The following is a 25,181-nucleotide window of genomic DNA, read 5'->3' as shown; positions in this document are numbered from 1 at the left end:
ACGAATGGGGACGACATAGTGAATAATGCTCGCCGACCCGCCCCGGGATCACGATAACGTAGGCGAAGAGTGAGAGCGCGGAGAAGGAAAGCAAAGATGGGGGAGAGTTCTAGGTACCCTGTCCTGTTTAGTCTGGTCTAGAATACCGAACCAACCGATGACCCTTGCTTGTGCCAAAGTACCACCCATCCGTAGACCAGTTCTAGCAGACAGAGCTGCCCAGTACCGATCGATCCACAGTTCGACAAGCGTCGGTACAAAACACATACACATGACAGCCGGTCGCCAACAACAACTTGTCGACATTCGCTTTCGCTTTCCCCCTCTATCGTCAACGAACAGACATCAGCTATGCAGCAACGCCGAAGAAGGGGTAGTCCACATAGCCTTTGCTCGGCGGGTCTGCGCCGTAGAAAGTGTCACGGTCGTACGCATTGAGCTCCAAGCCATGCGCGAGCCGCCGAGGGAGGTCGGGGTTGGCAATGAACCACCTCCCAAAGACGATAACGTCCGCCGCATCGGCCTCCAACTTCGGCAAAGCATTATCGCGATTGAAGTTGCCCGCAGCGAGGAATTTCACGCCGCCCTTCTGGAGGATGTGTCGGAATGGGTCAAGGGAGATGGCAGTCTTACGAGTCATCTCCGGCCCCTTCGCGTTATACGCCGACAGGGCATCCAGCTTGGCCTGCTCGTCCATCACTTCGTCGAATCGAGGCTCGACACTATGCACGTACGCCAGGCGTGACTGTTCTGGCCGTGCGATGATTTTCTCGCACAGATATGCCCAGTGCGCAATGGGATCCGAATCTCTGGTGTCTTGGAAGTAGCTCAAGGGCGCGAGCCGGATGCCGACTCGATCTGATCCGATGGCTTCGGAGACGGCGTGGATGACTTCCAAAGGGAATCGACATCGGTTCTCGATCGAGCCTCCATAGGCATCGGTCCGGTTGTTGATGTTGTCGTGCAGAAACTGATCCAGGAGGTATCCGTTCGCAGCATGGATCTCGACGCCATCGAAGCCAGCTTCGATGGCGTTCTTTGCTGCTTGCGCAAAGGAAGTGGTGAGCGCCTTGATCTCCTCCACCGTGGCTGGACGAGGCGGATTGTCGCTATATTTGGTTCCATCCAATGCGTTTCCTGAGATTGGAATGTCGCCGGAACTGATTGCTTGCTGACCGTTGCGGAAGCTTGGTGGTGACGCTCGCCCCGTGTGCCAGAGTTGGCTGAATATGAAACCACCCTTTGCGTGCACCGCGTCGGTGATGCGTCTCCAGCCTTTGATTTGGGATTCAGTGAAGATGCCTGGCACGCCGGGATATCCTCCTGCGTAGTGTTCAATGTCCGTCGCCTCGGTGAGCTGAAAGCCACCTGGGTTTGCTCGTTGCGAGTAGTACTCAAGTGCAAGATCACCAGGCACGAAAATTCCGTCTGCTTCTTTCACAGCTCGCATGCGAGTCAAAGGAGCCTGCGCGACCCTGTGGCCAAGTTGGATGCGTCCAAGTTGGACTGGTTCGAAGAGCTTCGTACCCTTCAAGGGAGCGTGAGGTGGTGGCGAGACGGCGGATGGCATTTTGGGTCGAACGATCGCACTGAAATGTGAGTTGCAAAGAGCAGACGCAGGCACAGAATGCTTTTTGAAGTGGCGTATGTGGATCGTGGTGGTCCCTTCATCCCACTATTCACACCTGGCCAGGGTGGGGAGATCTCACGCTGAACTCCCATGCTTGCAGGCCTTCGTCTCGACGCAAGATCTGGTCAATGGGTCATGTTACTACACGTCGGTTTTGGAGTTCCTCCCGATCAGTATGCCCTTGTGTGTCAGGTATAACTCCAGATGACTGTGCACGACGGAGGCAGCACTGTTAGAGACGATCGTGGTTCATTGAGCTATGGAAACATTACAACCAAAACGCAAGTCGTTCATCCAACATGGCCAGTCCATCACTTCTTGCCCGTCGCGAGCATCTTTTCAACCTCCTCCCTCGACGCCGGCATCAAAGCTCCGGGCGGCGGCTGATTCCTGCTCTTGAAATCGTCACACATCTGCTCCATCGTGACCCACTCCACACCCTCGTGCTTGTTGATATGATCGATGATCCTCTGATGCATCAAAAGAACATGAGGTCTCCCACTAACATCCGGATGAATCGTCATAGGAAAGACGAACTCGTCATAGTTCTCATAAAAGTAATCGAAATGATCCATCCAGATCGCTTCGACATCCCGAGGATTGACCCATCCATGGCTATTGGGACTGCTCTTGATGAACATCATCGGAGGCAGATCGTCAATGTACCACGAGCCAGGAATCTCCACTAAACCTGTCTCCTGGCCCTTCACCAATGGCTTCATCCATTCCTCGGCCTTTTTCGAGTAATCGATCTTTGTCCAAGTGTCTCCCGTGCGTAGCCAATACATGCAGTGGTCCTCATGTGACATGGAGTGATCATATTCGATCCCATACGCAAGCATCAACTCCGTTCCTTCTTTGCTCGTCTCCCACCACGGCGCAACGGATCCCCGAGGAGGTTTTCCGCAAAAGTCCGTGAGGAGTCTGTAAGTCTTATCGAGGACATCTCGTTGCTGCTCAATCGTCATGTCCACCGGGTTCTCGTGAGAGTAGCCATGCAGACCGATCTCGTGCCCGGCATCTCGCACCGCTGCACAATCTTCTGGGAAGGTTTCGAGACTATGCCCGGGGATGAACCATGTCGCTTTGATGTTGTTCTTGTCGAAGAGTTTCAGTAATCTTTGAGTTCCTCTCGTGCCAGCCCAAATTCCTCTTGAGATATCTGAAGTACTGTCCTCGCCACCATACGAGCCTAGCCAACCCGCGACGGCATCGATGTCGACGCCTACATGAAGGTCCAGTCAGCAGTATTCAGTATTGTCGTAGGTCAATGCATACCGTAGCTAACGAGAACTCTCTTCTTTCCCATGATGATTCCGTATCGGCTGCAGGCTCGGTTCTATGAACAAGGCTCTTCTCAAGGACAATGATGGAACACCGCTTGTTTGCGAATGAAAACAGAACGTCAATGCACAGCAACGATTCTTGCCCGAGGATAGGGCGATGATAAGGAACCCTTGTTCGGAAGAGGGGAACGTCGTATACCGGAAATGCGGTGTGGATTGCTTACTTGAGCTCGTGAATGCCTGCAGACGAGTGAAGTCGGCCCGTTGGTGGAGGGAAAGTGGCACGGTGGTGGGGGTACACTTTCGCCCTATCAGCAAGACTGCTCGGCAAGATGGACCGGTGTTGCAATTGAACCACACCACCACCACTCAGTGGGCGCGTAGAATGGAGAAGTGTCGGTAGGAGTACTGCCTGTGATCATGTCAACCGGCACAAAGAGAGAAGTCCCCAATGGAGCCCACAAAGAAGACGCCAAGATCCAGAAACTAGAACTAGATCACAGGATGTCACCAGGAGTACTTCGCAACGATGCCAACGGAGCTCACACCGACAGCGATGATGTTGTCGTTGTTGGAGCAGGACCCGCCGGTCTGATGCTCGCGTGCAACTTGGTCCGATTCGGCATTAAAACGACAGTAATCGACGACAGGCCGGATAAGACTTCAACTGGAAGAGCAGATGGTCTGCAACCGAAAACCATCGAGACTCTGAAGCAGATGCGTCTGGCTGACGACCTACTAAAATATTCAGTGAAATTCTACGATATCTGCTTTTGGAGCTCAACCCCCGATGTGCCATTGAGAAGGACCGGAAGAGATTTGGCGTACCCGCCAGAAATAGTCGATCTGCTTGATCCATTTATGATCCTGAATCACCAGGGTAGTGTCGAAGAAGTATTCTTAAAAGACCTGGAAGCCCGGGGAGTCGAAGTGCTGCGAAGTTCTGCATTCGTTTCAGCCCAAGAAACTGCCGGTCAGGATCGGGCTCTCACAATCTCCTACCTCAATCGGATAAATGGTCGCACAGAAGAGCTGCGAGCAGACTATCTGGTCGGATGCGATGGAGCTCACTCGCAAGTCAGAAAGAGCATACCAGGCGCAGTCGCAGAAGGGGCTTCGTCCGATGCACTCTGGGGAGTCCTAGATGGCGAGGTCGATTCCAATTTCCCGGATTTATGGAGCAAGACAATCGTGCAAAGCCACAAGTATGGCTCGATCCTCTTCATTCCTCGTGAACGCAACATGACCAGATTGTACATTGAGCTGAAATCGGAGGACGGAAAAGGTATCTCGAAAGCGGAAGCAACCCAAGAGTACGTGTTGGAGGCCGCGAGGAGGATTCTGCATCCGTACAAACTTGACTTCACAATGGTCGAGTGGTTCGGTGCCTATCAGATTGGTCAGCGAGTAACGAGTCGATTCAGTGACGATAATCAGCGCATCTTCCTCGCCGGCGATGCGAGTCACACGCATTCCCCAAAGGCGGCTCAAGGAATGAACACCTCTATGCACGACTCCCTCAATCTGGCCTGGAAGCTCAACCTGGCGATTCGTGGCCTCGCAAAGCCTGACCTCCTCGCCACATATCAGCAAGAACGTCGTCAAATCGCCCAAGATCTGATCGATTTCGACCATGAGCACGCCAATGCGTTCCATGACGGCGACCCCGAAGCCTTGGCTCAGAACTTTGCCAAAAACGTTCGCTTCATCTCTGGCGTCGGCGTCGAATACAGTGCGAACATTATCAACCAGGACAGCGGGAAGCAGAGCCACATCCAACCAGGATGTCTCTTGCCACCAGCCAAAGTAACCAGGTACATCGACGCAAACCCCCTAGACATCCAGCTCGACATCCCGATGCTCGGACAATTCAAGATCTACTTCCTCTGCCCAGATCTTGCGAAGTCCATGACTTTCCTGCGAGCCGCTTGTGATGGCATCTCAAACTCATTACTTCCAGCAACCTCTCAACAAGCAGCCCAGTCTTTTGCAAAGAAACCTCGTGCAACGAGCGAGATGGACGAATACCACAGACCAGAGAGATATACGGCCGTCAGTCAGCTGTTCACTGTGGCACTAGTGACAGCGACGGCAAAAGCAGATTTCGAGCTCGCAGACTTGCCACCGCTTCTGGACCGGAGCAAATGGACGGTATATTTGGACGACATTCCGGAGAAGAGCACAAATGGCAAATCTTGCTTGGAGAAATGGATAGGTGGTATGGCTAGCACCGAAGCGGCTGTGGTCAACGTTCGTCCAGATGGGTATGTGGGTAGCGTGCAGCGCTTTGATGTCAGTGCTGGCGCTGAAGTTGGATTGACTGTGTCAGCTTGGCTGAGTGAGTACTATTCTGGTTTCCTCGTGGTATAGATGATGTACATATCGGCAAGTTCTGTGATCCTCTAGTTCCGAGCTACTGTCCATGCAGAACAAGTGTGGTCGAGCAAAATTCTCCCTAAAATGAGAACGAATGTCTGAATTTGGCGCCTGAGCATGTTCTTTCATTGCTGATTCTTCGTGATAGTGACACGGAAGAGATTAAGCATTCGAGTGCGCTGCAGTGCCGTTTCCATTAGTCCTTATAGTAATGCTCTGAACTGCGTTTCAGCAACCTGCCGCTCATCAGGCCATTTGCTGTCCACATCAGCCACGCAATCGTAGCTGATCAACCAACTTCCGACACCGTATCTTCTCCAAGGGAAAGGGTCTGCTCCGATCTCCAGACCTGCCGGCAGCGGCACATCTTGGACGGAGCCTGCTTTCTTGATCTGCTTCTCGAGCGCCCCAAAGATCCTATACCTCTCGTCTCGGGCCTCTTGCTCTGAGCCGTCGTCTAAGTGATATAGGTACTGCTGCAGGTTGCCGCGTGCCACTATGCTTTCGGTGCGCGTGCGCCGACAGTCTTCATAGATGCGCAAGGCTTTCAGCTTCGATGGTGTTGATTTATCGCGGATGCGGGAAAAACAGTATCCCAGGACCGCACCGTCCTCCAGACTCATGCCTGCACCACTGGCTAAATATGGTAGTGTTGCATGGACAGCATCGCCGAGAAGCGCAAAGGTGCCATTGGTGTTATACCAGGATTGATCTAGGCCTGGCCGGAAACAAAGTTTCCATTTCTGGACTGACTGACAGTATTTGAGCAATTTGGGTATTCGCGGATCCCACTCCGCGTACAAGGCCTGCATTTCTTCAACACTGCCATCGACGGTGGTCGCGTTGTCAGGTATATCGTCTGGTACCAGAAGAACAACATTGATCTGCTTGCCATTTCGCAAGACATAACTGACCGCATGAGCTCCGGGTCCCAACCAGTATCGTACGTGATGCTCCCGCAGAAATGGCGCAAGCTCTGGATCGTTCTCCATGCCTTCGGTACTCAGTAAGACCCGATATGCCAAGTCGCCTGTCGGCGTGGGTGGGTCTGACTTGCCAACCAAGAGGTCTCGACAGCGGGAGAAGATACCATCTGCTCCGACAACTAAATCAGCGACCACTTGTTCACCAGACTGCAGTGTTATGGTGGCAGTTTCAGGCTGTGATGAGTCAATGTCCACCACTCGGGCACTCGTCTGAAGAGTGGCGCCAAGCTCAATGGCCCTCTCAAGCATTGCTCCATGCAAGTCGGCTCGGTGGAAGTCCCAGAACGGTGCTTTGTACTCTTTGGCGGCATCGGCGAAGTCCATTATGGTAAGCAGATCGCCTTTCCATCTCCGCATTTCAACCTGGACAGGAATTGTGGCAAGACGAGCCAATCTTGGACCGAGTCCCCACTGTATGAGCACTCGAGAACTGTTTGGCAGTACTTGTATGCCAGCGCCTGGAGTATGTCAGACAAAAGCCATGCAACGAAGTCGGAATGAGCTGACAGACCTATTTCGCCAATCTGTGGAGCGGATTCTAAGACGTGAACTTTATGACCAGCAAGCAGTAGGCTGATCGCAGCACCTAGGCCGCCTAGACCAGCGCCAACGATGGCCACCTGATATTCTTCAGCATTCAACATGTTAGGAAGCCAATCGAAGAGACATAGCGTACATTCAGGCTTTCTTCCTCGCTGCGAACGGCTTTCTGAAGTACAGTGATCCCTTCGAATGTTTTGTGCATGATTGGGACGTTGTCGATGTAGTTGCGAAAATATGATGATCTTGAGGTACGTTACAGATACGCCAATTTGGTGAAATGCAAAGGTGTTTGCAGAAGGAATAATCGTCACAATATCACGACACCTCATGTCACCCGTTGAGGCTCACACTGTCTTTGGTTGTGGTCGTGAGCTCGATTGCATGACGAACAATCGATCAATGCTCGTAGCCACAGGTTGTCGGCGTGCTTGCCGAGCTGCCCCCCGGATTGTGCATAGTCCAGGGTGGAACAAGGTTGAGATCGTCACAGTCTCAAGAGTGGGGTTGTGGAGACCAGGGTCAGCCTATCTTGTCCACCACAGAATGCATGGTTAGTGAGATGCACCTCGCTCGTGGCAGACCAGTAGTGGGAAGAGCGGCTACGTGATTCTGTAGACAAATGCACAATGGCTGTCAAGTGAGTAGTATTTTCCAGCGGCAATTGGCCTTCCCGGCTCAACCACGACCGAAGACAAGCCTGCGAGAAAGGATGGCAGTCCTGGAAGAAGTATCTTGTCCTCGCGGCATGGCTCGTATTGTAGTGCCATATTTCACCAACTACAAGCGTTTTAGACACACCACAGGACCATTCTTCGCCAGGTTCTCTAACATCTGGCTGGCACTTGGAGCACGCAATGGCAAGAAGTTTGCTTGGGTTGACCATGCCCATAAGAGATAGGGCAATGTCGTGAGAGTCGGATTGTGTCGATTGCGGTCTCCAGACACTCCAAGCTGATGGCAACGGCTTTCTGAAAGAATAGGCCCAGAAGTGGTTGGTTTTCGCAAACTGTATCGGCATCGAAAGCCATTTCTATGGGGCCTTTATCTCTAGAGTCCCAGGAGTCTTCAATGTGCGTGACCGAGGTGGTGATGAGTGCGAGGCCCAATTAGAGCCGCATGGTCCGAGGAGAGATGTCGTCTACGCTTGGCCTCCTACTACCACTCAAGCCTTACGCCAAATATCTTCCGGATCCGTTCTTTAGCAAAGGTCTTCAATCTGTAAAGAATTTGCACGGAATCGCCTAGATGCGACCGAAAATGCAGGAGCCAATGCCAAGTCACAACATGGCATTTTGGATATGCTGGTTAATGCCAAGGACAGAAATGGCAATCCGATGTCAAGGTAAGAGCTGATATCCGAGGCGTTGACAGAACTGATCGCAGGTTCTGATACCGTATCCAATCCTGCCTGTGCGATCTTTTACTGGGTTCAGCATGGCGAGAGAGCAGCGCCAGGCACAATGTTACGTCTCTTGCAAGCTGAACTTGACGCCGCCATTCCCGCTGATGCAGATCTTGCCACGGATGCTCAAGTCAAGTAGCTTCTCTTCCTTCGCCGTTGCATCGACGAGGCTATGCGTTTGCACTCCACATCTGCGATCGGTCTACCGCGATTGGTGACATCGGAGGGAGGCGTACAAAATAATGGAGAGCTCTTTCCTCGAAGTTCAGTCCTTTCTGTCCCAAGCCATACCATCCACCACGATGCGGAGGTCTAGGGCCCTGAGTGTAGAGGATTCAGACCCGAAGTCTTACTGCCAGGCAAAGAATCTGCTTTAATCCATTCTCATTTGGGCCGAGAGCTTCCGTAGGCCAGAACGTGGCTCATATGGAGCTGGCATTGATCGTTGGAACCGCGTTCCATCGTTTCGAGTTCGAGCTGTATCAGGAGGTGTTGGAGTCGCATGAGGGTTTCTCGAAAAGCCTGATGAATGCTGTTTGGGCATTTGAGGACGGAGAGCGGCGACTTAAGTATAGTATACAGTGATAGAGAAAGCCGGTATCTTGATGATCATGTTTTTGTTGTGTGAGTTGTCTGTCATACAGTCGCGTCCAGGATCGCGTCACAGACATTGCCAAGAGCTGACTAATCCAGCCGGCACATTGTCCCCTTCCTTGCTGCCTCTTTCCAACACAACACAAAACAACTCACTGCAACTTGCAGAGAATAGTATATTCAGTAAACGCTTAGAGCTGGAATCTCGTTCTCTGATCACTACCTTCCCGACAGCGCTATACCGCAAGAAATTTTCTAGAAGGAAAGGAAGTTAGAGACTATTCGAACCCCATTTTTTTTCTAAAGATTCTATAAACATAACTCAAGAGACAACTAACGCCTTTTCTCGAGAATCCTCATCGGAGCGCAAGCAATCTCAATTATATATCGACAGCCTTCAAGCGCAGCATCAAAGCCCGAGAACGACAAAAACACACGACCCTTGCTGACATTCTATCCCGCCCACAGTATCGAAAAATCATTCATCGTCAGGCATATACTCCTCATCGCTCTCATTCTCGTCCGGAGTTCTCGTCACAAGAACGAAGTTTGGAAGTCGAGAGCCATTTGGAGCGAACTCACGGTACTTGGAGCAGCGCTGGATCGATGCCGGCTTCATTCTGGAAGCCTCTTCCATCAAACCAGCCAGGTCTTCGTTGTGAATGGATGAAGCGAGATGATTGAGCTTAGCATTACTTGGTCGGCCGCGCTTCGGCTTGTGCTGAATGCTCTCAGCAGTAGTGTGTGGCGGCTGGAGTGGATCTTGCTGTGTGGCGGTAGACGTCCTAGACTCCCCCGCTAGAATTGCCGGAGTGACTGGTCTCGACCTGGAACCTTGGCCTGCAGTGTTGCCGTCCGTGTCTGGATCGGATTTAATTGCCAGGTTTATATCAACTTCCCTCGTCATCGAAGCAGCCCGACTCTGAGCCATGATAGGATAATCAGGACACATCCTAGGAGCTACAAGCGTCTGCTTAGCTCCAAGCTTCGAATTGAAAGCACTACTCTTCTTGGTTTCTCCACGAAGAGACTGTGCAATAGCAGCACGCCACTTCAGGATATCACGTCCATGCTGAGGAGCCGCTTTCTGCTTCTTTAGAAAATTAATCCGGTCCTGCCTCCGTGCCGCGCCCTGGCGTACCTGCTGACGAAGTCGACCAAGGACACCATAGAACCTGGTAAAGTCTCCCAACGTCTTACACTCGTTGAGAACCCGAGCTAAGACATCGCTTGAGGCTTGAGCATTGCGACGTATGTTCGCCCCATTTGGATGGGCAAAAGATCTTTTGACTTGAACTTCTATAAAGGTTTGATATTGATGTAGAGCTTTCTCAGCCTTTTGAACGTTCTGTACGACACGTTAGCTTCTGTAAGAAGGCATACTCGCACTCTCTTTACTTACATTATGGTTTGTAGTGGCTTTAGCATTCTTACTCCGTCCTTCGACCATTACCGAAGTCTTGCGACAGTAAGAAGCTATGACTAAGCTCGGCTCGATTTCCGAAAGCTTAATCCGTAATACGACGATGCGACGATAACGACGTCTATACGTCGTAATACTTGTCGCAATTGAATATAATAAGTTATACTATCTTGCTAATAGTCTTGCGATTCTGTGTATATTTAAACAGAGAGTAAACGACGTAGGACCTCGAGGGAAAAGGACCGTCCTCTTATACGCGCTCGAATATGCGCATTTGCCCCTAAAAATACATTGTTACCGTCGAAAATATAGATACACCCTATACCTATAAGAATATAGATACCTCGATATTAGCTTTACCGTCTTTACTTAGATATATTGTATTAAAGATAGACTAGTATATATATGATTTTAGAATTTTAGAATTTTAGAATATTGTAATATTCTTACTTTATTACTCTATAGCTTTATAACTATAATAGCACTAAAACAAAATAATAAAACAACTTATTACTATTATAATAAAATAAAATAAGTTTATAAGTTTATAAGTTTATAAGTTTATAAGTTTATAAGTTTATAAGTTTATAAGTTTATAAGTTTATAGCCCTATAGCCCTATAATCCTATAATCCTATAATTTTATAATTCTAATAGAATAGAGTAGATATTATAGGGGTAGACGCGCGAGTCCTTACAGATACGTAAAAAGCGATATAGCAGGCTTAGCAAGCTAGGCCTACAACAGTAAATCCTCTTAGGCGCAGGATAGGGAGGCCTATACGTACCAGATTGTCAATACAGCACTTCTGACCGTAGCGACAACAACGCAATCTTTGCTCCTTTAAGTTCTTTTCAACATATCTTTTTATATAGAGGAGTTATAGCTTAACAATGTAGAACAAAAATACTCTAATTTGTATCTATTTTTAGAAAATAATAAAATTTCTAGTCGTTACCTATTGAATTTATAGGCTATATAGCCTAAAAGTCTAATTTAGAAGTTTAACAATTTTAGCATTTTTTAGGCCTTAGCATACTATTTTTAGTAATCTAAAATCTAGATCTTATAGTTTCATCTTATAAAAATCTAAATCTAAATTTATATATTATTATATAAACTATTAGTAATATAATCTAGAAAGGAATATTATTTTCTTACTATATTCTCGTTAGTTTATCTTTTTATTTAGAAGAGCTATAGCTTAGTAATATAAGACAAATATACTTTAACTTTTATGTATTTTTAGAAAATAACTAAAACTATTATAGCTATATACTAAGATTAGCCTAAAACTCTTAGGTAAAGATTTTAAGATTTTAGTATTTATTAAGCCTTAGTATACTATTTTTAGTAATCTAAAACCTAGACCTAAAAGTTTTACCTAGTATAAATATATTTTGAGATTCTTATTTTAATACGCTTACTATTAGTCTTAAAATCCTAAAGCGAATATTCTTAACAATTGTAGGCTTAGCAATTTAAAGTTTACAATTCTTAAGAATATTCTTTTCTAAGTTATAAGACTATTTATAGCTTATTTAAAGTAAAAGCTTTAATATAGATTCCTACTAGGTGAAACTATTAGGTTTAGGTTTTAGATTACTAAAAATAGTATACTAAGGCTTAAAAAAAGCAAAAGTCTTAAAATCTTTATTCTAGAATTTTAGGCTAATCCTAGTAGATAGCTATAACAATTTTAGTAATTTTCTAATACTAGATTAAAAATAGATTATTTTTGTCTTATATTACTAAGCTATAACTCGTCTAAAGAAAAAGATATACGAAAGGGAACCTAAGAAGAATTTAAGTTTTAAATTCTAGATTATAGAACTAATAGTAGCTATATTACGAGAAAAATCTCAAAATAGATTTTTATTAAGTAAAACTATAAGGCCTAGTTTTTAGATTACTAAAAATAGTATATTAAGACTCAAGAAAACGCTAAAATTCTAAAATCTCTAACTTAGAGTTTTAAGCTATATAGCTTATTAATTTAGGAGGCAACGACTAGAAATTTTAATATTTTCTAAAAATATACATAAATTAGAGTATCTTTGTCCTATATTATTAAGCTATAACTCCTCTAGATAAAAAGATATATTAAAAAGAACTTGTAGGGGCAAAGATTGCGTTGTGAATTCTTCATTGACAATCTGGTGTGTATAGAGCTCCGTCGCAGGACGCAGAAGGAAAGTATCCTTGCGCGACGCAATTTATCAGCTTCAAGTCCTCAGAAATTCAGAGTACTGAATGTTTTGAGCAAGACTCTTCGGATTGTAAAGAACGTGCATGTACTCATTTGACACTACTGATGATACTAAGACTCCCAAGTACATTACATGTAGCCTCGCCTATGTGATGATATTCCATGAATGGATGCATAGCAATGCAATGCAGCCAGGTATTGCAGTGATTTCGAATATGGGTATCTGATTTCATCTCCATGCATGTCCTCCCTTTGTATGCAATGATCGATCTTCCAAAAAAAAAGTTTCATGCATTCCCGCAGCTCGTCTCCTCCTCAAGCATGAAGTCCAGCTCTCATGCTCGTCTCCATCTATCGCCACAAATCATGCTTACTACTCCTCCTCTCATGCCCGCCACCGATCTTCGGAGGGAGTGGCAAGAAGCTGCTGCGATGGTTGCTACTGTTCTGCGAATTGCTGCTGCCGACACTTCCCCAGCGATCGCCAGAGCCGCCTGCACTACCTGGACGAGGCGCTTCTTCTTGTGGAACAGCGAGGAAGCCGCCAAAGCCGTTGCCGACGATGACGGACTTGCGTGCTTCGCCACCGAAACCACCCTGTGCCCACTGCGGCCCTAGTCCTCTTGACGCGGAGTATGCGCTTAGCGGCCGACCTCCAGAAATGACGCTCTGTCTCCTGTCGGCTCCTTGTGCGGGTGCTGCGATGGCTGTGAATACCCATTCGAGCTCGTCGATGCCTTTCGAGAAGACTTCGAGCGTCTGATTGAAGCCACCACCTGGGGGCTGCTTGTATGTTGAGCCGTTCGAGCTCAGATTGCTAGCTTTGCTGTTGAGAGAGCCTTGGTCGGAGCCGCCGAATGCTGGTAATGGGGGGAGCATTAGAAGTTCTGGGAAGTTTTGGTCGCGGACATACAATGTGGTGAGAGCCGGTAGAGCGTTCTGGTGGAGGGAAGATGCAAGGTATGAGTAGTACGACTCTGCTGGCTTCTGGAGACCATGGACTTCATCGCTGCTCACAATCTCAAAGTGTAATGTCTTTAGGGAGATGGAAGTCAGCGGAGGAAGTTGCTGTGCCGCGAGCGAAAGTGACTTCGAAACCGTCTCTACGATCGAGAGGTGTTGGATGTTGCTAGCACTCCAAAGCACCGAATGCAAATCCTGCACTGTGACACCAGTATAGTCCAATGTGAGTGATGCAAGCACTTCGCGGATATGCGGTGCTTGTAGCCACGAATTCAAACCATTAGCTGTAACATTAGCTAAGTCCTTGAGCTTTAGAATCTGCAAAGCTGGAAAGTCGGGGAGTTGGCCGGGCGAGGATTGGAAAATGGAGTCGTCCAGCCAGGAAACATTAGACAAGGTCAGATCATGCAAAGTGGGCAAGCTTGCAAGCACAATTCGCAGCGTAGCCGGCTCAACGGCAAGATTCTGCAGTTCCAGTTGTTCGATTGCTTGCCAATGTCGATGGGCAAGCAATTCAAATGCGTCCTCTGAGCCGCTTCTATATTCCATCTTCCGGATGTCTGGGCAACGCGCTTGCATCTCCTGTCGAAGGGCCAAGCAGGAGGGATCGCCAGAGTAGAAGCCATCTGGAAGGTCCACATATCTGATGTTTGGTAGTGCTGACACGGTGCGAGCAAGATCGCCTTTTGCAGTCTCTCGAGTCATGTATGGGAGCTTAAGGAACAGTGTTTGCGATGCCAGATTTGGCTGCTCTCTCACTGTCCGGCATAGCAGCTGTAATCTGATGTTCGGCACATCGACTGGTTCGATGTTGCTCTTACTGCGGAAATGCTTGCCACCTTTCCGCCGTTTCTCCGCCAAGATCTCCTCAAGCTCGCAGTAATGCACTGCGTCTATCCGTATGCTGGTGTACAGCGACTGCTGGGCGACTGCATACCACTTCCTGCACGTCTGCGCGCAGTGCGCCAGATCTCGCAGGTCGCATAACATGCAGCCATCGCCGATTTGTGATTGTTCGCAGGGCTCGTATGTGTAGTCTTGGGTGTGCGGGCAAACGTAGGAGAAGATGGTCGATAGCACTTTGTCGGGCAGTCGAGTTGTGAAGTCGCGGCCGCCCGGTGCGTACCTGTTGGGCGAGGAGTAGGCAGTGTGGGCTCGCGGTGGGCTGTCTTGCTTCAGTCGCGAGCGCGAGCGAAAGTGCTTGAGCAGACCCATGCCGGGAAGGTATATCGATCGATAATGGCGGTCGAAGTGGATTGGCTCCGCGGGGAGTCGAGTTGCTTTTGGATGTGGTGGTTGATGTGTTGCTCGTTCGCCACGTTTCCGGCGGTACAGTACATAGAACTAATTATAAGCTGCCGGCAAGCATGATCAGCGTCTCTGCAGGTGTCTCGCAGGGCTGCAAGTCGCAATATAATGGAGCGCGGCACGAAAGTGAGTGAAGATACTAACTTACCCCTTGTTTCGCTCCACGCGCAGGGGCCAATGCGCGACGTGAAACATTCAGCTTATGTATACATACCGAAGCGCTGCCCTCTTCCTTCGGCACCTATTATTCGCCTACAGTATTCGACCAACACTTCATCAAAGGCCTACTGTAGCTCCGGGCACACATTGGCGGATCAGAGATAGACAAGACAAGCGAAGTGGCGCGCAGAACATGTGTAGATCTGCTCTCGTATGCATTTGAAGGGCTATGCCATGCCATGCCATGCCTGTGACACTGAGCCGGCAGGTATCTTGGGGCCACAGGACGATGGATGTTTACCCAGCCCTAGCACGCTGTGTCACGAAACAGTCCTGTCCTGCTGGATTTGAGGCTGAGGCCTGCTTTGTTGCGACGTCTCTCGGATGTCTGCGGGCTCTGATCTACCCAGCAATGCCAGTGAGAGCAATGGAATATGGAGCTCGGTGTCTGTAAACAAACATCGAGCCCCATCGCATACGAAGTGGGTAAAGCCATGGGCCTACCTGTCTGCTTACTACCTATGCTGCGATCTTCCTATGCCACGTTGTCGGTGCCTGAGATTTGATGTACGTGATGCGGCGTAGTCGTTCTGGATGTCGTTTGGACGAAGACTGTCCCGCAGGAACTGTGGCACAGGGTGGCATTTCTTTCCCATTTCTTGATGCAAGGCATGTTCAACCCTGGTTCCGAGGTGTCAAGTGTCAGATTTATTGGGCCGGGTGGAGTCTGCATATCTCTCTCTCGTGTCGTTCCGAAGACTTCACTTCTTGCTTTCCACCGACTTGCCATTTCTCCTCTGCCCAACGAAGCTACAGTGTTACCGCAAACGCAATTGATGAATGGTGGCTAGGAAACCTGCCCAGGCCCCTGCATTGGCGGGATGTGCTTGTTACTGCGAACGGCTGCGGTCGGCGACGATCACGGACGCGGATTGGGCGGGATTAGGGCGGAATGGAGGTGAAGTGAATGGACAGAGTCATCACGGACAGCGAGGTAGCCTGCCCTCCCCTGCCCTGCCCTGCCTTCTCTCTCACGTGCTTTGGATGATGCTGATGATGATGTGGAAAGATGCATTCGATCCTTGGTGCTGCGTTGTCGCGCACAGGGCAGCGCAGCGCACGAGCTACCTATCTACCTACTATCCGTGGCTTTGTCGCCCCCTCTGCGAGGTGGTTGCAAGCCACCTTATAATTTAGCCAAAATCGACACTTTACATTATAATACCAACACTACACCATCAGATCCACTATATTAATTTCCTAACCGCTTCTATACGTACTTATTGAATTTCTAACAATGCCTCGTGCCCGTAAAACCGCTAGTGCGCGTGTACGCCGCCCCGTCGCGAAATTGACGCCCTACGTACACGAAGAAAACCGTATTTAGGCCGTTTTAGATAGGATACTATCCTTCCACTACGACTACGACGATTACGTACCTAATATTAAGCAATAGTCTACCGACGAGCACGTTAACTATTAGAAGCTTCGCTTCCGGTATCTAAAGGTTATAGGTCGTCGTAGTAGTCGTAGTGCCCTCACTAAGCGACAGCCACTAAACACGAAGATAAAGCCTACTTAGCAAACAGCCCTCCTTAAATACTACTATAGGCGCGAGCTAATAGGCCTAGATATTCCTACACGATTGCTATACGTTACTGCTAATAATATCCTTCTTCGTAACGCGCTAGATCTACTCAATCTACCGACGGTAGATAGGCGCTAGACAAAGAGGTTTATAAAGGAATACGGGCTTTACTAAGTACTATAAAAGCCGATTGAAATAGTACGGAAGGAGGCCTATAAACCTAAGCGGATAAGACGATAGTATATACGGCTACGAGAGACAATAGCATACTATAAGATTGCTGATCTACGGCTAATATAGAACTTCGATAAGACTGGTTTCCGGATTAGTATTAGAGGTAAGGAATACGTCGTTATAATAGACCCGAAACGTCGCTCTTAGAGCGCTTCTAAGACCAACCGGAAGCATATAACCTCTATTGAATTAGTTAATACCGCCGGTAACTCTATTCCACCTATGCTAATTGCTGCTAGTAAGGTGCTCTAAGAACGGTAGTTTACTAACCTGTCCGCGTCTACGCTAGTAGACATAACAGAAAGTAGTTATATAAACGACAACTCGGCCTACTACTACATCTAGCACTTCTACAAATACTCGAAACGATATATAGCTAACGAGGACTAGTAGCGTATACTAATATGCGACAATTACGGCTCTTACGACTTCTAAGAGTTCCTGGAATTTGTATAGTCTTATAAGATAGTAATCTTCGGCCTACTAGCTTATATATTATATTTCCTTCAACCGCTAGATATAGTCCTATTCTAGCCATTCAAACACTATTACAAACAGGCTGTAATAGACGCTATACGTACTGGTTGTGTTCAGTTTAGTATAACCGAGTTTATAGCCGCAATCGACTCTATTCGAGCTAATATATTCAAACCGAGTAGTATCAAATCCTCTTTCCGTAAGACAGGCCTCTTTCTATACGATCCGGAGCGCGCTATAACGTTCCTTCGGCTGGAATACAACGCTAGAGACAGTATATAATACTAGCAACAATACGAACGATTAGACGCGCTTGCTATCGACTATTCCGACCGAGTTATAGACTCGGCTAGAAGCCTAGAATACCTCCGCGGGGATGACTATTTACTAACAATTCCCTAGCGCCTATATAACTTAGAGGTGCCTAGGCCGGCAATAGAGAGTCGGACTGGATTAATAAGTATGCGGACTACTATAAGGCATACCGACTTCCTCTAATAGAGGCTCGAAGGCCTCCTGTCGTTACTATTAGCTAGTGTTGTAAGGCGGCTATTTATCTATACTGAAGTCAACTCTTAATTAGCCGCCTAAGCAACCTTTGACCTCTCTCAAACCGAGGCGGCAACTCGGGCACGTAAACGACGAGAAGAAGCGTCTTCGAGGCCTATTATCACTAGTAGACTATTGTATACTAGACAAGCAAGGAGGGCCATTAAGAAGCGGAGGTTTAACGACTAAGAGGCGGCACTAAACTAAGCAAGAGATAAGGCTAGGCGATTAAGGACATAATAGACCAACTATAAGAAGCGCTGTCGCAAGGCTATTAATATAAGCGTTAAGGGCCGTGCAAATATAAAGGTCAAGGTCCAACCATTACGTAAGATAGGCTATAACCTATAGTCGACTGCTAGTTAATTAGTAAAGACTTATAAGCCTACTAAGCCATTATTGGAAGCGCTCAAAGTCTTCCCTATTACACGTATACATATTAAGATTGCTAGAGCTAAGAAGACTATCGTTTCTATCTATAACGTACTTACCTGCGGTAGTAAGCCTAGTAGTAATATTAATCCGGATACTGAAGAAGAAGGTCTACTTAAACCCTTATATAAGCTTGTTATATAGACTTATAAAGAAGAGGCCCGCAGGCAGTAACAAGCTATAGTTGCTGCTAGGAAGGCGGCTAAGGAGCGCTTAATAAAGCAGTTTAGAAGAGACAATAGTATAATATATAGCAGCGATTTTAGTAGTAGCGACAGTAACGGTGATAAGCTAATACCTGTCAATTAGCATATACAGCCTGCTATACTACTACGTAGTCTATCTAATAGGCACGAGTTGCCTATTAGATCGTTACCGCCGTTGCTACCTTCTTCGCTATAGTCGCCTGCTAAGCTGGCCTCTAGAGGGCTATTACCTAGCAATAGCGAGGAAACATAGCAATATAGTGAACCTACAACACTACCTAATGGTCTATATTATATATAGAGGTCTTCAATATATTCTACAGGTCTTGTTTGCTCACTTTGGCACCATTCTGACGGTGTGGTGCGGCATTATAATGTAAAGTGTCGATTTTGGCTAAATTATAAGGTGGCTTGCAACCACCTCGCAGAGGGGGCGACAAAGCCACGGATAGACCACCCAGACGCCGTTTGAAGTGACAGGGGCTTGCATCGCAATGGAGAAGATTCCACGCAATGGAAAGCACCGAGTATCTCCCAGTCATCGCTCCTCGCTCCTCGCTCCTCACCCCTCGCGACTGCCCAATGTTTGTCCGCCACGACGCTGCTGCTCGCGGTCCCGTCATTCATCGCCGCATCATCCACTGCCCGACCTTGAACATTACTACTGTACATCCGATCCCTTACAGTCCTAGTGTGGTAGCGTTCTGTTCTTGCATAACCCTGCCAACCCTACACCACCAAGCGCAGACCGCGATCCCACCACCCATCCCCAAGATATCCATACCTTCGACGAAATAGGCGTTTGTTTACTGCGCAATGGGTAACCTGTTGTCGTCGTCCGGTGCTCCTAAGGAGAAGCTCGAAGCCGCCGAGAGGGACCTCAAGTCACGCGACGACACCATTGCAGCCAAGGAGAGAGAAGTGGAGCAATTGCAGAAGGAGCTTCACGATACAAAACACAAGGCCGACAATGCAACCTCCGAGGCGACCAGCCTGAAAGCCAAGCTGGCCCAGCTCGAATCTCAGCTCAAGCAGTTGCAGGCGGAGAGAGAAGAGCTGGTTGGAGGGCTCACCACCCAATTGGACAAGATCCAGAAGGACTCGGCACAGAAGAGCGCGGCTTATGATCGCATGTCGCAGTCGATCTCGCAGGAACGTGACCAGGCCCGGAAAGAGCTGAGCGCCGTCCAAGAAAAGTTTGCCACCTACGAGGCCAGCAGGCAGAAGCTTGAGAATGACCTCGCTGCCACCAAGAAGGAGCTCGACGAGGCTAAGCAGGCCAAGACCGATCTGGAGACCACATTGAGAAACGAGCTTGCCACATTTCAACAGCAATTGTCCGAGTCGAAGCAGAAGCACGACTCACTGCAAAGCGCGCATACCACTCTCGAGAGCAAGTTGGAGAGTGTCAAGAGCGAGGCTGATGCCAGCCTTGCCGCAGCAAAGAAGGATCTTGCCGAGAGTCAAGCCAAGATTGTCGCCCTCCAGACTTCGAGCGAGTCAGCTGCCAAAGACTCTGAAACCAAGCTTGCATCCGCGCAGCAAGAGCTTGCGCAGGCGAAGGAGAAGCTCGCGGCTCTCCAAGCATCTACCGACAAAGCTAGCAAGGAATCCGAAGAGAAGCTCGCTGCTGCTCAGAAGCAAATCTCAGACGCTACAGCAAAGATCGCATCCCTCGAACAGGCCAACAGCAACCTCAAGAAGACGTCCGAGGATGGCGCCAAGGCTGCTGAGGAGCTGAGCAATGTTCAAAACAAGCTTGCCGCCCTTCAGAATCAGTATGATGATCTCAAGGCCAAGTCAGAGTCCGAGCTCGCCAACGCCAAGCAGACCATCGATAAAACCCGCACCGAACACGCGTCGCTTCAAGTCTCGCATAACAAGCTTTTCGAGGAGCTACGCGCCATTAAGCAGGCTCTAGCTGACGAGAAGAAGAAAGAGGCGAATCTCGAGGAATCAAGCAAGGTGGAAATTGACAAGTACAAGGCGCAGATCGAGAAGCTTAAGACGAGCGGCGCTACCAGCGACGAGGCGACCAAGAAGCTGAAGGAGGCACACGAGGCTGAGCTTGCAAAGGTCAAGGCGTTGGCGGATGAGGCTTCATCGAAGGTCAAGACGGTTGAGCAAGAGAGTGCGGCACTCAAGAAGCAGCAAGAAGATTCCGAGGCCAAGCTCGCCGAGCTTAAGCAAGCCAACGAGAGCAGTCACAGCAAGATCGCCGAGGCGGAGGAGAAGGTGAAGGCTGCTGAGACGGTAAGTCTGACGACGCCGTACACCAGCTACCATGTACTAACATTGATTTAGGAGAAAGCGACCCTCGCATCCAAGCTCGCCGAACTCGAAGCTCAACACGCCAAGACCGCCGACACGCAGCACGACCTGACCGCCCAGCTTACCAAAGCCGAGCAGGACCTTGAGGCCGCCAAGAAAGAGAAAGAAGAGGCATCGAAGAAGGCCGACGAGCTCGAAAGCGTGCAGAAGAAGCTTGCCGAAGCAGAACAGGCTCGAGAAGAGGCCGAGAAGAAAGCTGCTGCCCTCGAGAGTGAGCTCAAGGGGCTGAAGGAGGCAGGGCACCCCCCCGCTGTCAACGGCGTAGACGAGGCTGCACATGCCGTCACGGCTGCTGCATAAAAGAAGCAGCAGCAGCGGAATTGGACATGATCTTTCCGAGCGACGTTCGTGCGAAAAGAGCTTTGAGGATGGGATGGGTTAGGATACGATGTGACTGCTTGCGATTGGAATTTGAATTCTAGTACCCTGTGTGATTGACGTGGCTTTTTTCGATACCCCCCCCGATCATTGCATTCATTTGAGCGTTTGCGCTTGGAAGTCTCGAAACTATCAATAGGTAGTAGTAGTGGTAGTAGCGGTCGTAGATTGAAGAAGCTGGGTTCGTAGTTGGGGAATGTCTGTGCTGTGAGTAAGGACTGTATGTAGATTGTAAAAATTGAAGGTTTGAAAGTTCTCAGGCCTTTGGGGCTTTTGATTCTGGAAGTTACGGTTCTGGTATTCTAGGGATGGGTCTGGGACGAGAAAGAAAGATAGAAGGCTTCCTGGTCAACATTCTCCACAGATCATCCATATACCTTCGACCCTCCTCCCATCACTTGCATCGCCTCATCCCAACACCCGAAGCCTGCTTTATTCTACCACTCTTCCTCCCCCAGAAACAAAACCAAACCACCCCCAACATTTCCTCCACCCTCTCTCTCCCTCCAGAATCCTCGCTGCGACTCCAACCCCTCCTTTAATGGCCTCCTTCCGCGCAGACGCGACTTGGCGTCGTATGCTTATCCATACTACTCCTACTACTACTCTGTACTTCGAGATGAAACTCCATGCTAACGCGACGTACTGGAATCGCCACGTGGTGCCCATGAGGCGTATCCCCGCTCTAGAGCGATATATGGAGGTGGATCCGGAATTGAAGAGGACGTGTTGGGGGAGGTTCATGAGTGTGTTTTGAGGGTTTTTGGTGCGGTCGAGTGAGGAACATGGTAGGGCGGCTTCGGGGAGAAGTTAGGTGTTGTGGAAGGTTTCACGTCTCGTCGAAGCGTAGAAGAATGCGTTACAGTACCAGCTGACCAGGCCGAAGAACAACTTGAGGGCTAGCTTACAGTACGCTAGACGCCATATACTGCCTTCGCCGCCGCCACGCTGTACCTCAACTCAACGCCACCCTACGCCATTTCGTTTTGGGAAGGTGAAGGTGCATGACGGTATGCCAAGCTGTTTGAACCCTTCGCCACTGGTTTGCTTGGTCGAGCTTAACATTGCTTGTCCCTTAACTTATCTAAGTCACCGTCTTTCCGCCACACGGACTGCTACCGAATCATCTTGCACGACAGCCAAAGACGTCACAGCACTCTCTAGTGCCATCGTCCCTCCTGCAATGCACGCACCTCTCTCCTCTTCTGGAAGCTCGGATGCCAGCTTCTGGTGCCGGGAACCGCGATGGACTACGCAATTCAACCCGGTATCACGCATGAGATGGCTTGGAAGTGGTTGCTGCAGATGCGGATGGACTTGGGCCTGGTCGATATACTTTGCTTCGTGGTTTTGCAGCTTCCCTTCTTCCGTCACAACACTCACTCATCATGAAGGTAGTACCGCTATTCTCTGTGGCTTTGGGCGCAAGCGAAGTGCTGGGCTCGCAGAGCCCTCACCGAAAAGCACCGGCGAAACCAAAGAGGAGCTTCGAAGCTCCAAGAGTGAGTGCCAGGAGTACATCCAAATCGACACCTTACTTGACCAACAAGACCAAGGGTATGTGTAAATCCTGCTATCAGCAGACTTGGCCAATTTCTGACGCTGCACAGAGTTCGAGGTTGATGGCAGCAAACTGCCTCAGGTTCCCTTCGACATTGGCGAGTCATACGCAGGGACTCTGCCAATCAGTGACAATTCGACAGACGAGAACCGGTTGTTTTTCTGGTTCTTCCCATCCGAGAATCCCAAAGCGTGTGATGAGATCACAATCTGGCTGAACGGTGGACCTGGGTGTTCGTCTCTAGATGGCTTGTTCCAAGAGAACGGACCTTTCCTGTGGCAATCCGGCACTTACAGCCCTGTTCCAAACCCATATTCGTGGACGAATCTGACCAACATCGTATACGTGGACCAGCCCATCGGCACTGGCTTCAGCCCAGCTGCAGAGGGAGCGCCAGGCAAGATCATCAATGAGGAGATCGTGGCCAAGGACTTCATGGCTTTCTGGAAGAACTTCATCGAGACTTTTGATTTGACTGGACGAAAGGTGTACATCACGGGAGAATCATACGCTGGTCAATACATTCCATATATTTCATACTACATGCTGGAAGCCAATAACACCGACTACTACGATGTCAAAGGCATCCAAATCAACGACCCGTCTATCAACGAGGACGACGTGCTCACCTACGCACCCTCAGTATGGCACCTGAACCACTACTCCAACATTTTCGGCCTCAACGAGACTTTCATGAAGGAGATCAACGAGCGAGCTGAGAAATGCGGTTACTTCAAATGGATGGAAACAGCACTCACTTTCCCGCCAGACGGTCCACTTCCGGCAGCTCCCAATGCATCTGCTCCAGGTTGCGCCGTTTGGGATGACATTGTCACAGCGGAAATCTACGTCAACCCATGCTTCAACGTCTACCACTTGACCGACTACTGCCCGTTCCTGTGGGACGAGCTCGGATTCCCATCCCTCGCCTGGGGCCCGAACAACTACTTCAACCAGTCAGATGTGCAGAAAGCAATCCACGCACCACCAACCGACTACGCCATCTGCGGCGACGACGACCTTGGCCTGAACGTCAAACCCTACGACCGCAGCGTCCCAAGCGCACTCGGGCCTCTGCCTCGCGTCATTGAGAAGACGAACAACGTCCTCCTCGGACACGGCTGGCTGGACTTCTTGCTCTTCGCCAACGGATCTCTCGCCACAATTCAAAACATGACTTGGAATGGCAAGCAAGGATTCCAGAAACGACCTTCTGATCCCTTTTACGTTCCCTATCCACAAAATGACGGAATGGTCATCGATGAGATTTTGAACCAGCCCGTTCCTCCGATTCCGTTGTACACGAACTTGGCTGGAGCGGGAATTTTGGGAACTACGCATACTGAGCGGGGGTTGACGTTTTGTACGGTCAATGGGGCGGGCCATGAAATTCCACAATATGCGCCCGGAGCTGCGTTTCGACAGCTCGAGTTCTTGCTTGGCAGGATTCCAAGTTTGTCCACTGTTGGGCCTTATACTACTCAAATGGGAAGCGAGGGCAAGAAGACTGCTTCATAGACGGGCGGCATGAATCACCCCGATCAGGGGAAACGAGTTTGTCCCAACGATAGGATAATGCGCGCGTACGTTGATGGTGCTAATAGTCGAGTCGCCATCCGTAGACCTACAGCCTTTATGAAAAACCATGGAAAACAAAACTGTCCCCTGAGGAGACGTCCATGGTATACATCAGCCTATCTCTTCCCATTCATTACTCGTATCCCTATTGATTCCATCGACCTGTCTGCAATCATTCATTCATTCTCTCTCCCGATGTTTTCAATATCCTCGAGGCTTCACCCTACAACCTCCTCCCCTCAAGGCTCCGAACAGAGAAGCCCTTGCTCCAACTACAAGCAACCCTACCGTTAGCATAATCCATCCCCATCATCCATCCTCCTTCGCAACTTACAATCGGAAGCAAACAACACAACGCCTGCTGTCCCTCCGCACTGCACTGCTCGACGAATTGATCTGTAGATGTAATATCCTCGGGTGCTACCGGAAACGAAAACTTTCAGCTGTGATCCAAGTGGGACTGAGGAGACTCACGGTTGGCACAGTCCAAGCTGGCGAGATCTAAGACGTTTGTGGCGCAGCATTGTGGTTGGTAGTTGTTGGCATAGACTGCGGCATCTTGTCTGGCTGAGAGTCGGGTCAGGCCTGGGGCGGCGACGGCGAGGGTTGCGAAGGAGAGGGTGAGGAGTTGCATGGTGAGGTTTTTTTTTACTTGTTGAAGGTTGAAAGAAGAAGGAAGAAGGAGAAGATTAGGGATAGTTGTGATGAGGGCTCCACTAGCAGGAAGTCTGCTCTTTAAATCTTTCCTTTTTTTCCCCGATTCTCATCACATCACTGGCGCGTGTGTGTTTTTTTTTTCACTTCCCCTTCGAAAAACACCACTTACGTACGCCATGAAACTCCACCGTGGTCGCAGCAATCAGGTCCGACAATGTCTAGCCGAAATCGGTACGTTCTTTTAAACGACATTGAGATCGACTTGACTACTCGCCACTGGCAATCATCCTTCCAACAAACAAGGCCGATGC

The 25,181-nt window shown here is 49.1% G+C and overlaps 14 protein-coding genes across 14 annotated transcripts; 6 read left to right on the top strand and 8 right to left on the bottom strand.

Moving 5' to 3' along the window:
- Positions 1-349: 349 nt before the first annotated feature.
- MYCFIDRAFT_154404 (uncharacterized protein) lies at positions 350-1,588 on the bottom strand (the record flags this gene model as incomplete). Its single annotated transcript, XM_007929113.1, has 1 exon — positions 350-1,588. Exon 1 carries the CDS (start codon positions 1,568-1,570, stop codon positions 350-352), a length of 1,221 nt encoding a protein of 406 aa, XP_007927304.1. The 5' UTR covers positions 1,571-1,588.
- Positions 1,589-1,941: 353 nt separating this feature from the next.
- MYCFIDRAFT_32637 (uncharacterized protein) lies at positions 1,942-2,939 on the bottom strand (the record flags this gene model as incomplete). Its single annotated transcript, XM_007928772.1, has 2 exons — positions 1,942-2,855; positions 2,909-2,939. The coding sequence occupies 2 exons, from the start codon at positions 2,937-2,939 to the stop codon at positions 1,942-1,944; spliced, it is 945 nt and encodes a 314-aa protein (XP_007926963.1).
- A 481-nt stretch (positions 2,940-3,420) lies between these two features.
- MYCFIDRAFT_32111 (uncharacterized protein) lies at positions 3,421-5,286 on the top strand (the record flags this gene model as incomplete). The annotated part of the gene is made up of 1 exon (XM_007928752.1): positions 3,421-5,286. One exon carries the CDS (start codon positions 3,421-3,423, stop codon positions 5,284-5,286), a length of 1,866 nt encoding a protein of 621 aa, XP_007926943.1.
- A 209-nt stretch (positions 5,287-5,495) lies between these two features.
- On the bottom strand, positions 5,496-7,023 carry MYCFIDRAFT_188686 (uncharacterized protein; the record flags this gene model as incomplete). Its single annotated transcript, XM_007929112.1, has 3 exons — positions 5,496-6,736; positions 6,790-6,898; positions 6,955-7,023. The coding sequence occupies 3 exons, from the start codon at positions 7,021-7,023 to the stop codon at positions 5,496-5,498; spliced, it is 1,419 nt and encodes a 472-aa protein (XP_007927303.1).
- Positions 7,024-7,566: 543 nt separating this feature from the next.
- MYCFIDRAFT_33022 (uncharacterized protein) lies at positions 7,567-7,719 on the top strand (the record flags this gene model as incomplete). Its single annotated transcript, XM_007928786.1, has 1 exon — positions 7,567-7,719. One exon carries the CDS (start codon positions 7,567-7,569, stop codon positions 7,717-7,719), a length of 153 nt encoding a protein of 50 aa, XP_007926977.1.
- A 170-nt stretch (positions 7,720-7,889) lies between these two features.
- MYCFIDRAFT_175308 (uncharacterized protein) lies at positions 7,890-9,266 on the top strand (the record flags this gene model as incomplete). The annotated part of the gene is made up of 9 exons (XM_007929111.1): positions 7,890-7,904; positions 7,932-8,039; positions 8,067-8,157; positions 8,205-8,353; positions 8,393-8,533; positions 8,563-8,804; positions 8,853-8,871; positions 8,904-9,087; positions 9,124-9,266. The coding sequence occupies 9 exons, from the start codon at positions 7,890-7,892 to the stop codon at positions 9,264-9,266; spliced, it is 1,092 nt and encodes a 363-aa protein (XP_007927302.1).
- Positions 9,267-9,295: 29 nt separating this feature from the next.
- MYCFIDRAFT_175307 (uncharacterized protein) lies at positions 9,296-10,267 on the bottom strand (the record flags this gene model as incomplete). The annotated part of the gene is made up of 2 exons (XM_007929110.1): positions 9,296-10,165; positions 10,220-10,267. 2 exons carry the CDS (start codon positions 10,265-10,267, stop codon positions 9,296-9,298), a joined length of 918 nt encoding a protein of 305 aa, XP_007927301.1.
- Positions 10,268-12,385: 2,118 nt separating this feature from the next.
- On the bottom strand, positions 12,386-12,740 carry MYCFIDRAFT_175306 (uncharacterized protein; the record flags this gene model as incomplete). Its single annotated transcript, XM_007929109.1, has 3 exons — positions 12,386-12,472; positions 12,510-12,537; positions 12,583-12,740. 3 exons carry the CDS (start codon positions 12,738-12,740, stop codon positions 12,386-12,388), a joined length of 273 nt encoding a protein of 90 aa, XP_007927300.1.
- A 60-nt stretch (positions 12,741-12,800) lies between these two features.
- MYCFIDRAFT_32584 (uncharacterized protein) lies at positions 12,801-14,627 on the bottom strand (the record flags this gene model as incomplete). The annotated part of the gene is made up of 1 exon (XM_007928767.1): positions 12,801-14,627. The coding sequence occupies one exon, from the start codon at positions 14,625-14,627 to the stop codon at positions 12,801-12,803; it is 1,827 nt and encodes a 608-aa protein (XP_007926958.1).
- Positions 14,628-14,651: 24 nt separating this feature from the next.
- On the top strand, positions 14,652-16,135 carry MYCFIDRAFT_175304 (uncharacterized protein; the record flags this gene model as incomplete). Its single annotated transcript, XM_007929108.1, has 12 exons — positions 14,652-14,663; positions 14,690-14,741; positions 14,788-14,850; positions 14,892-15,009; positions 15,039-15,074; positions 15,105-15,214; positions 15,238-15,385; positions 15,440-15,450; positions 15,491-15,517; positions 15,549-15,696; positions 15,731-15,964; positions 15,991-16,135. 12 exons carry the CDS (start codon positions 14,652-14,654, stop codon positions 16,133-16,135), a joined length of 1,104 nt encoding a protein of 367 aa, XP_007927299.1.
- Positions 16,136-18,682: 2,547 nt separating this feature from the next.
- Positions 18,683-19,554, bottom strand: MYCFIDRAFT_207925 (uncharacterized protein; the record flags this gene model as incomplete). The annotated part of the gene is made up of 4 exons (XM_007929107.1): positions 19,115-19,554; positions 18,876-19,085; positions 18,804-18,848; positions 18,683-18,775 (listed from the first exon to the last, which is right to left on the bottom strand). Exons 1-4 carry the CDS (start codon positions 19,145-19,147, stop codon positions 18,683-18,685), a joined length of 381 nt encoding a protein of 126 aa, XP_007927298.1. The 5' UTR covers positions 19,148-19,554.
- On the top strand, positions 18,840-21,330 carry MYCFIDRAFT_207924 (uncharacterized protein). Its single transcript, XM_007929106.1, has 2 exons — positions 18,840-20,651; positions 20,694-21,330. Exons 1-2 carry the CDS (start codon positions 19,182-19,184, stop codon positions 20,994-20,996), a joined length of 1,773 nt encoding a protein of 590 aa, XP_007927297.1. The 5' UTR covers positions 18,840-19,181; the 3' UTR covers positions 20,997-21,330.
- A 1,132-nt stretch (positions 21,331-22,462) lies between these two features.
- On the top strand, positions 22,463-24,153 carry MYCFIDRAFT_63696 (uncharacterized protein; the record flags this gene model as incomplete). Its single annotated transcript, XM_007928915.1, has 2 exons — positions 22,463-22,631; positions 22,685-24,153. The coding sequence occupies 2 exons, from the start codon at positions 22,463-22,465 to the stop codon at positions 24,151-24,153; spliced, it is 1,638 nt and encodes a 545-aa protein (XP_007927106.1).
- A 394-nt stretch (positions 24,154-24,547) lies between these two features.
- Positions 24,548-24,847, bottom strand: MYCFIDRAFT_102319 (uncharacterized protein; the record flags this gene model as incomplete). The annotated part of the gene is made up of 2 exons (XM_007929105.1): positions 24,548-24,633; positions 24,688-24,847. Coding segments are annotated over 2 exons (246 nt in total), but the record flags the coding sequence as incomplete, so codon positions are not given.
- Between the last annotated feature and the right edge of the window lie 334 nt (positions 24,848-25,181).

Source organism: Pseudocercospora fijiensis, assembly GCF_000340215.1.
Source record: "Pseudocercospora fijiensis CIRAD86 unplaced genomic scaffold MYCFIscaffold_5, whole genome shotgun sequence".
Classification (NCBI taxonomy): Eukaryota; Fungi; Ascomycota; class Dothideomycetes; order Mycosphaerellales; family Mycosphaerellaceae; genus Pseudocercospora; species Pseudocercospora fijiensis.
This window is presented reverse-complemented; position numbering and strand designations above follow the sequence as displayed.

Bases quoted from the DNA above. Each gene is read 5' to 3' on its own strand.
- MYCFIDRAFT_207924 (XM_007929106.1), top strand. From the start codon at position 19,182: ATGGGTAACCTGTTGTCGTCGTCCGGTGCTCCTAAGGAGAAGCTCGAA. The intron at 20,652-20,693 runs GTACTAACATTG...CTCGCATCCAAG, and splicing joins CGCCGTACACCAGCTACCAT to CTCGCCGAACTCGAAGCTCA.